Below are 14,888 nucleotides of genomic sequence, written 5' to 3'. Positions count from 1 at the left end.
ACATTGGCAACTATTTATATAGCATTTACATTGTATTTACATTGTATTAGATATTATAGGTAATTTAGATATGATTTAAAATATAGGTTATTTGCAAATACTATGCCCTTTTACATAAGGGACCTGAGCATCCACAGATTTTGGTATCTGTAAGGAGTCTTGGAACCATTCCACTGTGAAAACCAAGGGACAACTGTGTGTGTATATATGTATGGGTTTATGTGTGTATACATATATATAAGAATATATGTACATATAGTCACAAAGAGATATATTGAATAAATTGAGATCATTATAAATGTGCCATTATACTATTTGCAAGTGAGAAGTTGTTCAGATAGCATTAGAAAGAAACTGTTTATAGAGATAGATGTTAGTGAAAAAGAATGTAGACTGATTCTTTCAGTTTATAAACATTGAGTTTGTAATATATGCTGCAGCTGAGAACTTAGAAGTGAAGGCATAGTTCTTGATCTGAAGGTGCTCATGGTTTAATGGTCAATAGAAAATTTGTTAAAAGATTGATAGTTTGTTTAGGTTGTAATGGGGCTAAAATCAAGTGCTCTCTACTGGCCAGTTAAGCCTTCCAGTAAGAGCTGATGTTTGGAGTGGTTGTTAACCAGGTTGTTTGTGAGGGCTAGGGCTGGCAATATACAACAGAATAAAAAAGGATATTCCAGGCAGAAGGAATGGTGTGCATAGCAATAGTGAATCTTTAGGTAATTTTAAAATTTTCACATAACTTTACAGTTCTATGAAAACTCATTTTAAAAACTAGAAAACTGATAAATACTAATGAATAGTACAGGTAACTTAACATCTTTCTATTAGTATTACAGAGAGGCTCGAACATGCTTTGGAAAAGGCAGCTCCTCTTCTACGAGAGATATTTGTAGATTTTGCACCTTTTCTTTCTCGGACCCTTTTGGGTAGCCATGGACAAGAACTGCTTATAGAAGGGACAAGTAAGTGATTTTTCTTTCTTCATATATATATTTAAGTTACAGGGTTGAAAACTGAAATGAATAATAAGAGATGCATGGAGTTTTATTGTTTGTTTTCAACCTTTGACAAGGCTTCTCAAAGAGTCTGTACATATCTTTTAAAGAATATGGCATGGCTGCTATTCTAATCTGTTCAAGGTTTTTTATCAGTGATTTGCATGAGATTCGTGTGCATTAGATTTATTACTGTGTGTTTTGGGGAACAATAAAAAAAAGTATTGAATGAAAGAACTAAGATATGTTTTAATACATTAAAATTAACTATGGGAATTGAGAAGTGGAGAGACTGGTGTTATAGTAATAAGTGGGGTATTTACCTGAGATTTTACTTGAATTTAAGATCTATATAAACAATAGTGTATTGCTACATATTAGGAAAATGAGGAATGCATTAGTTGTCTCCGTTAGTGGAATTCTCTTTTACAAATAAGTAGAAAAACCAGTAGTATTTTACTCTATCTTGCTTATATCATACATAGATTACTGGATCTTTTCGAGGTAGGGTACTTTGAGATTGTGTCAAACTAGATAACATGCATAATAAGTAAGTTGCTGCATGGATTGGAAACCATGCTATTTATGGAATGCATGGAGGGGTATTGGGACTTTTTTTTTTACATGAAGCACTTGTCAAATAGTAAGTGTCTTCTAATATTAAAGACGTTAACTCAATCAAGTGAAAGTAGACTTACCCTGAATTTCCTCAGACAGCAGGAATCAGTTCAATAGAGATCAACTTTTCAAATGATTAGTTCTATTTAGAGCTTAACAGACTGACTTCAAAATACAAATCTTCATTCCCATAGCTAGAATTTTTTTAAGGAGAAGCTAGAGGATTTTCATCAATGATAATGTCAAATTGATTTTTTTCATTCAAAAGTGTTTGGACTAGACGTTTGCTAAGTCTGGCTTGTCTGTATCCATATTTGATGGTTTAAGGATAAGACACATATTCTCCTAAAGCTGAAAAATCATGGGAAAGCATAATTATCTGTATGCAAGTATCTTTAAATATCAACTTACAGCTTTAGTTATCACGACTTTTTGTTGGTTATCAGTCGCTAGATGATCTCCTAAGGAATTTCTTAAAACTCGTGAAAAAAGCCCCTCTTTTTATAGGAATAAGGATATAATGGTAATCAAAGTTATAAATAGGTTAATGTTCAAGATATCTGTAGCTGAGTGTTAACTATGGGATATCAGCACTTTATTTGACTCTTAAAATATGTATCTGTAAGAGTAATAATCATTAACTAAAATAATAATTTCATTATCATCCCTGCTGTAAATTTATATGGAGTTGGTGATGATTGATATCATTTCCGTATAGTCAAAGAATAGCATTGAATTTATTTGAAAAAAAGTTCAGGTTTTAGAAATACTGAACTGAGTTTGCAGTGGAAATTTATTTCATCTGCTGAAGGATATAATTGTTTAGCCAAGGACTATTTGACCTAATGAAGTAATAAAATTTGAAAGGAAGTGAATTGATACATTGAAGGACTTCACCCTAATTTATGTTTCACATATCAAACATTTATTCTTTTAAAGTGGTGTGACAACTTATTAACAATATTTCATTTTGTAACAGCAAAGTGAATGTATTAATTATAGCCTTTCAGTGTAGCAAGACATTTTTGCTACGTAGTTGATCTTTTAATTTTATAATAGACCCAGCAAAATAGGATCACCTTAGATACTCAGAAGTATTAAACTTGCCAATTCTAGATCCTGGAACAAAATTTAATTTAGAATCAATTTCTTATTGGTAAATTCTGATAAAATGATAAAAAAGAGGATGATGCACTATTGCTCATCTATAAACTCGAGCAGTGACTCCTCATTGGTCTGTGTTCATAAAAATAGCAAACAAATCTAAGAGTTTTATATAGCTTATATATTTTAAGTTGTGAGGAATCCTTTGGGTGGTGGTTTTATGCATTGTAAAACAGGAAAGTTTTGAGGGGAGGTGATTGCAGCATAGTTCTGTTCAAAAAGCATTGTACTAAAAGGCAGGATACCTCAGCCCTTGTCAGTCACTAGCTGTGTGACCAGGTACTTGAAAATTTATTACTTTTAAATTTTAAAAGTGATTTTTATTAATAATTTTTAAAGAACATTTAAAATATTTACAAACTAGGAATTGTAATATCCATGAACTTATTTTTGGCAACTACCCAGACCATCTTCGTTTTGCCATAATTGTTATATCCACCTCCCTTTGTTTTGCTTTAGTGTTTCAATCCCAGACATCATGTTGTTTCACCCCTAAATAATTCATAATTCATATAAAAAAGATGTTTTCTTACATAATCATAATTGCTATTATACCTAATAATATTAATAATAATTCTGTAATACTCAGCCCATATTCATCTTTATTTAAAAGATTTTTTTATATTGATTTTCTTCCAATTAAGATCCAAAGTCAATTTTATTGCATTTGATATGTCTCTTAAGTCCATGTTAATGTCAAATAGTTTCCCCCTATTCTTCCTCTGTTTTCATGTTATTGACTTATTGAAGAAATATGGTTGGTGGTTCTGTAGAATGTTATACATTCTGGCACTCTGTGGCTATTCTTGGTGATGTTATTTAACAGTTTCTCTATTCTGTGTATTTTCTGATGGCTTGAAGTTTAATTTAAAAGTTTAATTAGATGTAATACTTCATGTTACATCATGCCTAAAGTCACCTATTTTCTGATTGGCTCAATTTTAGTGATATTAACCCCCTTTTTCAAGTAGTTATAACCCGTTGTAAGAATTGATGTTTTATTACTTTTATTTTTTAAAAGAAGTCTTCCAAAAACAAAGAGACGATTACTTTTTTAAAAAGTTTGTTTTATCTGACAATTACCTTAAGTGATTTCATTGGACACTTTTTATAAATCTAAGGTTCATTTTGAGGTCTTTGTGATCTTAATTTTCCTATATCTTAAAACATTTTGCTAATTATCATTACTCATCAGTTATTTCTAGCTATACTAAGGACTAAAATAATAAGAAAACAAGAATACTGGAATTGCCCCTAGAATCATGGTGCACTAGGAAAACAAATCATCACTCTTGGATCACCCTCAGTTTTCTTACTGTGTTGGCTAAAGTATTGCATTGTATTTTAAGAAGATACAAATTTGTTTTCTCAGGGGGATCAAAAACTGGTATTTGGGGAGGGCAAAAGTATCTTAGACATTACAGTGGTTTTTGACCTTCTGATGGACAATAGTACATCTGTACAGTTTATCTTTAGCATTAAAATTTCATGGCACAGTTAAGAAAAAATGGTCTGAAATGTTCCTTAGGCTCCTCAAAAAAGGTTGAGAAATATTGGTATAAAAGAAGTCTGTGGATACCATCTTTGTGGTCTTATTTTTAGCTTTCACTGAATATAGTTAAGAATTCAGAATTTTTTATTTTCTGCCCATAATGGTGAGGTGAAAAAAATTGACAGGGGAAGACATTTTATAATTACTAGACCAACTGTGGGTGAATTTGAAGAGACAGGGAGTAGTACTCATAATTTTTATCAAATCAGGACTTCATTAATGCACAGCATATTTCTGTGGACAAAAAGGAAATTGGTTTTCTCAGCATCATGTCATTCAATAGGAGGAAGGACTTCATTCTACAAAATTTATACAATGTTTTGTGACAAGAACTTGGAACATCTCATTTTGCTAAGAAGGCGAGTGACAGTGTTCATCCATGGTTCATGATGACTGTGCACCACAATTTACTTGGTGCAGTTCTAAGTGAATAGATACTAAAGCAGGTATATGCACGAAGACAATTGGAAGGAAAAGTTCATATAGAAATGAAAAAATTCAGTTGATTAATCATTCTAAATGGTGTTTATAATCTAAAGAAGAAAATATTTTGGAATTCGAGAGGAAAGAAAATGGCTGTTCTCTCTACAACAAAATTTTGAATAATCCAACTTTTCAAAGTATTGCATTTGATGATGCTAGTTCAAGAAGAAGGACCAGAATTAATGATAAAGTTGCACCTATTAGAATTTTATTTGAAATTTAGAATCAGTATTTTTAAGATGAATATCATGTTTATAGATTCATGAGGAGCAGTTAATTATATCCAAATTATAGACAAATACTTTCAAAACCTGGAAAACAGGGAAAATAATTTTGAGTTTATTATGCTTAAATTCTTACTGAAACTTATAATAATGTTTACACCATCGCTTTATCTTTTTGTAAATTATTTAAGGTGACTTAAGATAAATAAATAAAGCAAAAAACAGGGTTCTTGTGTTCCAGACAGTAAATGGTCATGACCATTTTTCATGGTACACTTGAGAGTTTAGGTATCTCAGTGCGTTCAGATGTTGATAGCTTAATATCTGGTAAGCCATTTAATACTTCTGAGTTTAATAGTATGGAAAAACAGTGGTAATAGAGGTGGGATAAATAGTCTCTGGTGGAGAAATTGAAGTGGTCTTTGGTTGTGAAACATCAGAAGAGTATAAACCTCTTGGCTTTGGCATTTTCAGTTTGTCTATTTTGAGGAGACTAAAATTCCATATTGTTGAAAAATCAATCAAAGGTAAAACCAAGAAAACTGAACCCAAGGGTCAGATTATGAGGCTAGTCAGATCTCTGAGCCTACAGTACCTTGTTCACTTTCTGCTAAGTGGGACAATAATAGGATTTGTCTGTGTAAAATGAAAATTGATGCTTCTGTAACAACTTACAACTTCACTCCAAGTGTTGTTTTAAGGCCTTCCTTTGGGTAATCCTTAGAGTCTGAATGTAGATCTGAAGACAGATTTACTGATTTTTAAGTCATTTCTTGCTTTTTCATCCATGCAACCAGTGTCACAAAACAATTTAGGTCATAGAGAGATGTGATTAAGTTGTGTAATCTGATATCAAGTCCCTTATTGGGATTATTTCCTGTTTATTTATTCCCAAGGTTATATATTTTTGTTTGCAGTATTGATGCCCTTTAGGCAGGAAGCTTAGTATTAGAGGTCTAATATAAGCTCTTTTTTTGTCTTCTGAAGCCCTTTCTCATTTAAAATCCACCTTCGCCCCCTACCCATGCTTTACAGATCTATAAAACCTCACTCCAAAAAACACATGAATTGTTCTAATCAAACTATAAAATGTTATTTGACATCTTACTGTCCTTGAACACTCAACCCACTGATCAGTGGTTGTATCAACCTTCCTCTGGTTTTCTAATCTTTATTACTGAGAAATGACTGAAATAAGTAATTTTTTGAAAGTACGAGTATTGAACTATCCTACAATATGCTGTACAGAGACAAAGGAACATCTAGAAATCTTTCTAACTTTGGACGGCCCAAGGCCCTTTTAATCATTATTGTTCATTATCTGAGTGGATATAAAAGGCTGAGCCAGATCAGGGCCCAAATGCTTTGCCAGAAAAGGAAAGGTGGTAGGAATTCTGGTTCCTCTAGAATCAAGCAGTAAGGAATAATGTCCTAGTTGTAGAAAGACCCGAATTTACTTGCTGCAAGTAGTGGCTTTTGAAGTTGAAATATATGGAACTTCCTGTAGTTAGGTAACATTTTATGAAAAGTGACAGGTTTTCAGACCAACAAAGGCTACACCAGCAATAGGAGATGGAGTATTGCTGTGCCCTTCCTTTCAGCCTTGGCATTAGCCTGAGGAGGTATGGTCATCTTAGCTCTATAGAAACAACAATTTAGTCTAGTTAATGGCCTGTTTGCTTAATGCAACATGTAGATGTTCTGTAGCTAATTTTCGTGCCAGTGCTGACACTGTTACCATCATTTCTATGTTACACATTTTTTCAGACATGGAGAAAAATGGTTCTGACTTTTCTAACAAGTGAAGGGGGTGAACAACCTGTTTAACTTGAATACTATTTGTAAGGCTACAGAATGCCAACATGTGCCGTCAGCAGGTATGAGGCATCATGACTAAAAGAGGGAAAGAGAAAGAACTACAGAGCAAGAAGATTAAAGAAAGGGAATAGGATGGGATAGGATGCCCACAAGAACTTTAATGTGGAGAAAGAAATTAGGTAATTCTGTGGGGTGTGTGAGGGCCATGAGGAATTATTTTAGTTGTTATACTTAGTTTACTTTGAACTTAGGCTTACGTTTGCTTAGAAAAATATAGAATAAAAATTTTTAATTTTTCTAATTATTACTAGTGTAATTTAGTAATTTAGTGCTTTTAATTATTGGCATTGCTTTTTTAAGATACTGGTTATAAAATGTTCTTTGAATGTTCTTTAAAGTAGTTACTTTATATCTTACTGTTAATCAAAACTAAAGAATTCTTCAGATAGTTATTATCTATATAAAACTTCCTTCCTGAGATATTTTTGGTGAACCCAAATGAAACATAAAAGAGAAAATATAAATGCATTTATTTATAAAAAATCAAGAATATATAACAGACAACGGCTTGCACTTCTGTTAAGGTTTAGAGTGAGGTCACAGGTCAAGGTACTAATAAGAGTGTTTGGGATGTCTGCTGCCATGAAACAAAATGGAAACTTGATTGATAACTAGAGGGTTGAAGGAAGAGAGTGTGGTGGAGAAAGCAAAGGTCAGGGAGCCATTTCCCTTCTCTGCATGTATAACAATCAACTCTCTCCAAAACAAAATTTAGGTGATATTGGTCAATATGGCATATGTTGTGCACATTTCTATGAGTATTGTGAAATGTCATTATATATGAAGTTGTAATAAATGTTTTAGTAATTTGAAAGCTGAAATGAAATTGGCTACAAAAAATTGTGGTGGTTTTGATGCCAAGTTTAAAGTAATTACAGAATGTTTTGTTTACACATATGATCAAATATGTATAGGTTTGGTTCTTAGCAAGAAGTTAAATTTTATTTTAAAACCAATTTGGACAAAGTTGTATAAGAAATAAATCCCTTGTTTTTTACTTTGTAATTTAAAAAAAAATTCTCTTTGATATAGGTCTGGTTTGCATGAAGTCTAGTAGTTCAGTTGTGGAATTGGTTATGCTACTGTGTTCTCAGGTGAGTGACAAGAATAAACGTTGAATTAAAAGTAAATTCTCAAGTGAATTCATTTTGCAAGAAAGTTAAAATTGATTAGAAATTTTTGCTACAATAATTTTGTGTTTGCAGTTTTAAAATAATTTATTTGTATTGCAAAAGGGTTACTTCTTGTGTTTGTTGCTAACAGTTTATTTCGAAGTGAGTGCTGAGAGAAATAGGATAGATGAATGAGAAATAGAGGTTTTTCGAGCCACATTTAAAAATGTCCAGATCAAATGGTCTTGAGATGGCTAAATTTCTTTGCCTTGCATATTAAGGTTACAGAAACAGATTTATTTCTATACCTCGTGGAGTGCCACTCTGACTCCCATGGGAATAATGGGTTTACTTCCCTTTTGTGCAGAGGTTATAAAATGAGTGATAAATAATTTTGAATTCTTGTCATTGCTAATTATTTTTGACATACCTAGTAGATTTGGGAAAACATCAACAAAAATATGGCAGCCATCATAATAAGATGTAGTGAATAAATTCCTAAAAGCGAGATTACTTTCATTGTTCAGAAACCTTATACCCCATGTGGTAAACTTTAATGATTTTTTTTTAAAACTTATGTAAAAATCATGTATCCTGTGATATTTTCTTTTCTCTTTAGCAGTTAAACAGATGAATGTTTTTATTGAGAGTTTTTTTTTGTAGTCTTTTAAAAATGATATCTTGCTGGTAGTAAATTCCCCTACTTAAAACTTTAAAATAGCCTTTTTTAATAGGAAGAGTATTGGTCTAGAGGTCAAGGGTTCTGACCCATTTCAAAACCTTTGACCTTCATTTAAAACTCTCCTGGTTTACTTGCCTGACGAATAAGGATAATGCAAAATTAATGTTTCTTTTCATTGATTTATTCATTTTAGTGCCTATATTGCCAAATTTATTTAGACTGTGCTGATGGACATTTCATGAATACAAATTAAAGAATCATAGAAGGTGTGAAAAATCAATACTATGCATTGTCAATAAAATGCAGTAAGAACAATTACTTCTAGAGATTACATCTAATGGATTTTTATAATGAACTTGTGAAGAGTAGTTATGTTTGTAGTGGGCTTATTATTCTTAGATTTAGTGAGAGTCATGTTTTTAAGTTAATTATCTACTTTAGAAAACTCCCATTCCTTTAAAAACTGACTGGATAAAATTTCCCATTTAGTAATCTGATTTGAAATAATTGGTTGTTTATTTCTTGAATGGAAATTGCCATATACCATTCTTACACTCACGTGAAATTACCCTTACTTTAAGAAGCATTTGCTTACAGTTTTATATGTATACTCACAGCAGTATGAACTTATTGTTTATAGTGATATAATTGTTTCATAAGTGAAGTTTGATAATGAAGTTTCACTTTCTAGGTTAGAAGAGTTTAATGTATTCTTGATACATGAAAGCTGTTTTAAATATAGTATATTACACAGTGGAATGTTAGAAGCTGAAAAGATAAAGAATGACATGTTTTAAGATACCTATTTGTCATGTACGTCACAGTGCTGTTTAATACTATTCCAATCAAATGGGAATATGAAGATCACTTAGAGTAAGTTGCAAAAGTCAGATCATCTCAAAGTTTTGTTTAAATAAAACACATTATTGGTTTATCTGGAGTTCTTAACATTTTTTATGGGTTCTCCAAAAGTTCCACGGCATCTCTATAAGATGTAGCACAGTGCAAAAAATGACGTGAAAAATGAAGCCAGAATTAGCTCCAGATGTATACAGATTGTTCTGGGGTGATAATTACATTTTTCACTTTGAATTTTCCTAATTCAAAGAGGTCAGATTGGCAATCACAAAAGTGATTTATTTTGTTAAAAACTGAACTGTCTTTTTCTACGTGAAAGCTTAAGAGAGATGAAATTGAATTTGAAGTCGACATTTTGCAGATATTGGGTGGCTATGGCTTGAGTTTGACTGATAATTTGTTTTAGTCTGAGATAGGGTGGGAAGTAAAAGGCTAGCATCTTGCTAAAATTTTAATCAATTTTTTAAAGAAGAGATGTAGTGGATTGAGTGCCAAAGATCAAAAGATCAGGTCAAAAACTCCTTTTTAATCACATAAATAATGGGATATGCTTATGAACTTAACATCTGCAAATTTGATTTAAAACTTTACAAATTAGTTGATGTTAATTTCATGACAATCAGCCATGTTCTGATTATTTTTCTTGAATCCATTCAAAACTTATTTTTTTTGTATTCTTCTTAACAAAGTGTTTAAATCTGCCGTATTTTATTACAGAAGAGAGTTTAGAGCCTGAATTTAAGAAATGAGGAAATGATCACATTTGGTTTGCTGTCATTAAGACCAAGTAGATCACTATATATTTTGTTAAAGCTTCAGCTAGGATTATATTTTTCAATATCCACTCATTCATTAATAGGTTGATTAGATACCATTTCATATTTTATCCCATTTAAATTTTAAGACAAAATGTTATTATTTAGAGTTGAAAATCTTTCTTAAAATATTTAGCATATTATTTTTGAGTAAAGTTATATATATATACTTATGGTTTATTAAGTTATGTTTATTCCTATACTGAAAATAATTCAAGAGCTATTTAAGCTCCAAAACCTGATTTAAGTCTTCTTTACTTCTTTAAAATAAGACTGTATACACTCTTCAGGAAACTGTATATTCTCTGATGCACAGAAAATAATCGAACAACTTCTTAATTATATTTCAGATTCAGTTTTTCAGAAGCATGTAACTTATTTTTGCCCAATATTTGTTATGTATGTGTATAAACCTTGTAGAAATCCATATGAATTTAAAGAAAATGTTAAATAAATATTTCAAGTAATATTACTCCAGCATTGTGTAAAGTGTTTGTATCCTGCTCATTTGACATTAATATCATTTTTGAAGGAATTGACATTGTATTCAAGGCCACTTTATAAAAGTGTTGTGTTGCTCATCCTAATTCAGTCTGACATACATTCCAATAACACTACCTCCCTTCTTGGGTTTAAAGCTAAATTTATGACTGTGCATTGTGAAGTGCGTCATTTAAAAATGGTTTCAACCCAAAACATCTAATAAATAAATAATGTGTATGGCTACTCAGTAGTAGACTTTCTAGACTAGAAATCATTCCATCGGATACTCAACAGTCCACTATCAGAGAGGGCTGTCAGATAAATCTTATGGTAGCTGCATTCATGTCCTGTAAATCACATATTATTGTCTGAGCCTTCTGCCAGGTCATCTATTCTTTTCCCATTTATCAGAAATGCATAGAGTATATAGAAAAACTAGAAGCACCATGTAGTCTGACCTGGCATCCTGTGTGAGTAATTAATTAGCAGTAAAAGTTAATTTAAAAATAGTGTTAGTCTGATTTTTCTTTAATACATTTTTCATCAAAATATGTAGATTGTTGCTATTTTGGGAAATATTTCCTTTGCATGAAGGTAATAAGAAAAGGTTTGGTCATTTCTTTCTATATCTCTGAATTATTAGTTTTAAAACTATAATGTTCATAATAAGAACCAGTTATCACCATTCATATGATTCTTTAATGTCTGTTTCATGTTTGAATTATTGCCATTTGAATTTTTTCCTGAATCTTCATAGTAAAGTGTTCCTCTTTTCCATCACTCTCCTCTAATTTCTTTTTTCTAATTCCTGTTTTCTTCTCCCTTTTGAGTTTATTCCTTCTAAATATGTGACATTAATGTTATTGCTCTTGGCTTTTTATTTCATGAGCTTTTCCTTTTATAGTTGTGATGAGTATTTTGGGTAAAGTAGATAATTAAAAACAAAAACAAAAACCCGAGACAGGTGGGGGAAAGCAAACCAGCTCTATACCATGGCACAAAGGCATCTTTCATTATTAGGCCTCTCTTACTGTTTTGACCTCATTTCTTATCCCTTTGTTTTTGTAACTGTTCTCAAGCTATGTGAACTATTTAAAGTTACCCAAATGTGCCATCATAATTTTGTGTCTTGGCGTAGGCTTTTTCTTTCCCTATAATTTCCCTCCTTCAAATTTGGTGAGTCTAATTGTTGGCTTCTTCTCATCACTCCGAACTCAGCTTAATTATCCTCTTCTCAGATCATATCTATAGTTGGTATCTTTTTTGCGTGTCTTCATCTTAGCACTCATCATGTCACAAATTTTAACTATGCCTGTGCTAGTTTGCTACTTTTGTATTGCCAGTCTCCCTCTCTCTACTCTAGGTTCTATGAAGGTTACAACTATTTCTGTTTCATATACCTAGTATACTAGGTAAACTGTGAAGTGTGCCTAGTACCCAGCACAGTCCCTGGCATCTGATGGCTGCTCAGTGAATATTTATGGAATAAATAAATAATTCAACTCCCAGCTAAATTGCAATCTCCTCTGGAAAGCTTTCTTTGACTCCTCTCTTCCCCGCAACTCTAAGCCTAGGTGAGGTATACATCCTAAGCACTCACTGATCCACCTTATAGTAATTTCATTCTTCATTTAAATTGTCTATTATTTTTTTTTCTTTCCCGTTAGACTTTAAGTTTCTTAAAGGTAAGCACAGTGTTTTGTTTTCTATTGTATCTCCAACATTCAGCATAATTACTATTCAACCAAATATTTATATAATTGTACAATTAATAAATGAATGGTAACATTGATCATAAACACTGTATTTTGGGCTTTTACCTTTTGGTCCTTTTTATTATGAAACATCCTCATTCTTTTGTGTGTTATTAAGTGTGTATTAATTGTTCATTTTTATTGTCAGCTATTTTGTCATTGCCAAATATTGTAGACATGTTCATTTATAAATAAGAGTCTTACTTTTTTCATTTTCTTTTGGCTTAATCAGATTTACTTCTTTTTAAAAAATCAAAGTTATTGAAGCATAATTAGTATACAATATATATGTAATATTTTACAACATTATATACAACAGTATATATACGTATCTTTTTTAAAAAAATTTTATTTATTTATTTATTTATGGCTGTGTTGGGTCTTCGTTTCTGTGCGAGGGCTTTCTCTAGTTGCGGCAAGTGGGGGCCACTCTTCATCGCAGTGCGCGGGCCTCTCACTACCGCGGCCTCTCTTGTTGCGGAGCACAGGCTCCAGACGCGCAGGCTCAGTAATTGTGGCTCACGGGCCTAGTTGCTCCGCGGCATGTGGGATCTTCCCAGACCAGGGCTCGAACCTGTGTCCCCTGCATCAGCAGGCAGATTCTCAACCACTGCACCACCAGGGAAGCCCTATATACAATATCTTAAGGGTACAGTTCAATGCATTTAGACATATACACAACCATGTAGCACCCATTTCAATCCGGAAAGTTCCCTGTGCTTCTGTAATCAATCCCTACCCGTATCACCTCAAGTTGCTACTGATTTGATTTCTGTTACTGTGCATGTGTTTTACTTATTGTAGAACTTAATATAAATGGAGATTTACTTCATTTAACTGTGGTGCTTAGCTCCTCAGAGTGTGCTGTATATAGGGTACACGTCAACCTTTTAAACTAAAACTCACTCTCTAATATTAAGAAAATTGTGTGGTTTTTAAAAAGAAATAATTGAGTCAGTAAAACATAGGGTTACCTTTTGCTAATCACAAAATAAGAATTTTGAGTTTAAATTGCTCATTGGAAATATAAATGTCTTCTTAACTTCCTTATGCATTTTTTTTTTACCTATAAGGAAATCTTATGGTATGCAGCTTTTATGCAGCAGTATTGTGAGGCCATAAACTATACTTCTAAAAAAACACTTCTAAGTTTTTGTTTTCACTGTCTGTCAGGCTCAGTTCAAATGCTATCTCTTATACAGAGCTTTGTGTCAGTTTATTTGCCCTGAGTCCTCCTTAGTATGCCTGCTTGTGGTATTTCTTTTTTTATATAGCAGACATGTACTGAATGATTTTAAGACAATTCTCTCCTTTTAATCTAGTAAGAGAGACAAATAATTGTAATACAGCATAGAATTTTTATGTGGACTTTAAGAGAAATAGAAGCAAATAATAGGGGCAGGGAGTAGAATTAGGAATGGAGCATAAAAATGTATTTATTAATCCCTGTTTAATTTAACTCTAATTTTATTTCTGTTCATGAATAGATCATTTCAGGCTCCTTTGCCTTTCAGTCAAAAATTTTTTTCTGGGTTCCATCTATGTTTTTTAATAATTTCATCGAGATCAATAGATATTAAAGTTCTTAAAGCATTTCCTCTACTCTTTGCTGCACCTATAATTTTCCTTGGTTAGATTTGTGGTAGCCGGCTACTTGTTTGATCAGTTCTCACTGTCCAAAATTTCCAGTACAGCAAATCCTAGTGTGTACTGTGTGATGAAAATGGATGTTCTGTGAGAAAAGCACACAGTGGTAAATAAGCTTGGAAAATGTTCATTTAAATTTAATTAGGAGCTTTACTGGAGGGCTCCTCAAGGCCTTTAGTCAATACACGTGTGTATGTGTGTGTATGTGTATAAAATATATATATATAAAATAAAGTGTACTGTTGAATCTGTTATGAGAATAATATTAGTATATTTGATCACAAAATGCTTTTTATGGCCATAGTGTGTATGGATAATTTTTGTAAAATATACTTTAGGAAAAGCATCAGTGTTGAGACAGTGAATAATGCAGGAAATGCCTCTTCTTGTATTCTGCTTCTGGTTTTCTCTGCTTCTCCAATCACAGTGATTACAGAAAATCAGTAGATTTGCAAAAGTACAGCTGTATTTTTCATGAAACACTGTGATTATTTTTACTTCATTCAAGAATTATCTCAATTACCTGTTCTCTCTCCTTTGTAGGTAATTTGGACTCAATTTACATGTTGTTTCTGAAGGGATAGATGTTCAGAACTGATTATAGTAAGATTTGGTATTCT

General features: G+C 32.1%; 1 protein-coding gene across 4 annotated transcripts in view; it reads left to right on the top strand.

Annotated features, from left to right (window-relative positions):
- The window catches only part of LRBA (LPS responsive beige-like anchor protein), a 745,100-nt gene that overhangs the window by 206,747 nt on the left and 523,465 nt on the right, over window positions 1-14,888 (top strand). For all 4 annotated transcript variants that reach the window (XM_036852028.1, XM_036852030.1, XM_036852029.1 and 1 more), the window contains exons 33-34: window positions 832-965; window positions 7,950-8,011. In XM_036852028.1, the coding sequence (XP_036707923.1) occupies window positions 832-965; window positions 7,950-8,011 (196 nt within the window). The remainder of the gene's footprint in view (window positions 1-831; window positions 966-7,949; window positions 8,012-14,888) is intronic.

The sequence above is a fragment of the Balaenoptera musculus genome, chromosome 5 (genome assembly GCF_009873245.2).
Source record: "Balaenoptera musculus isolate JJ_BM4_2016_0621 chromosome 5, mBalMus1.pri.v3, whole genome shotgun sequence".
NCBI classification, from domain to species: Eukaryota; Metazoa; Chordata; class Mammalia; order Artiodactyla; family Balaenopteridae; genus Balaenoptera; species Balaenoptera musculus.
Note: the sequence above shows the minus strand (reverse complement) of the source record. Positions and strands in the feature narration are given on the sequence as shown.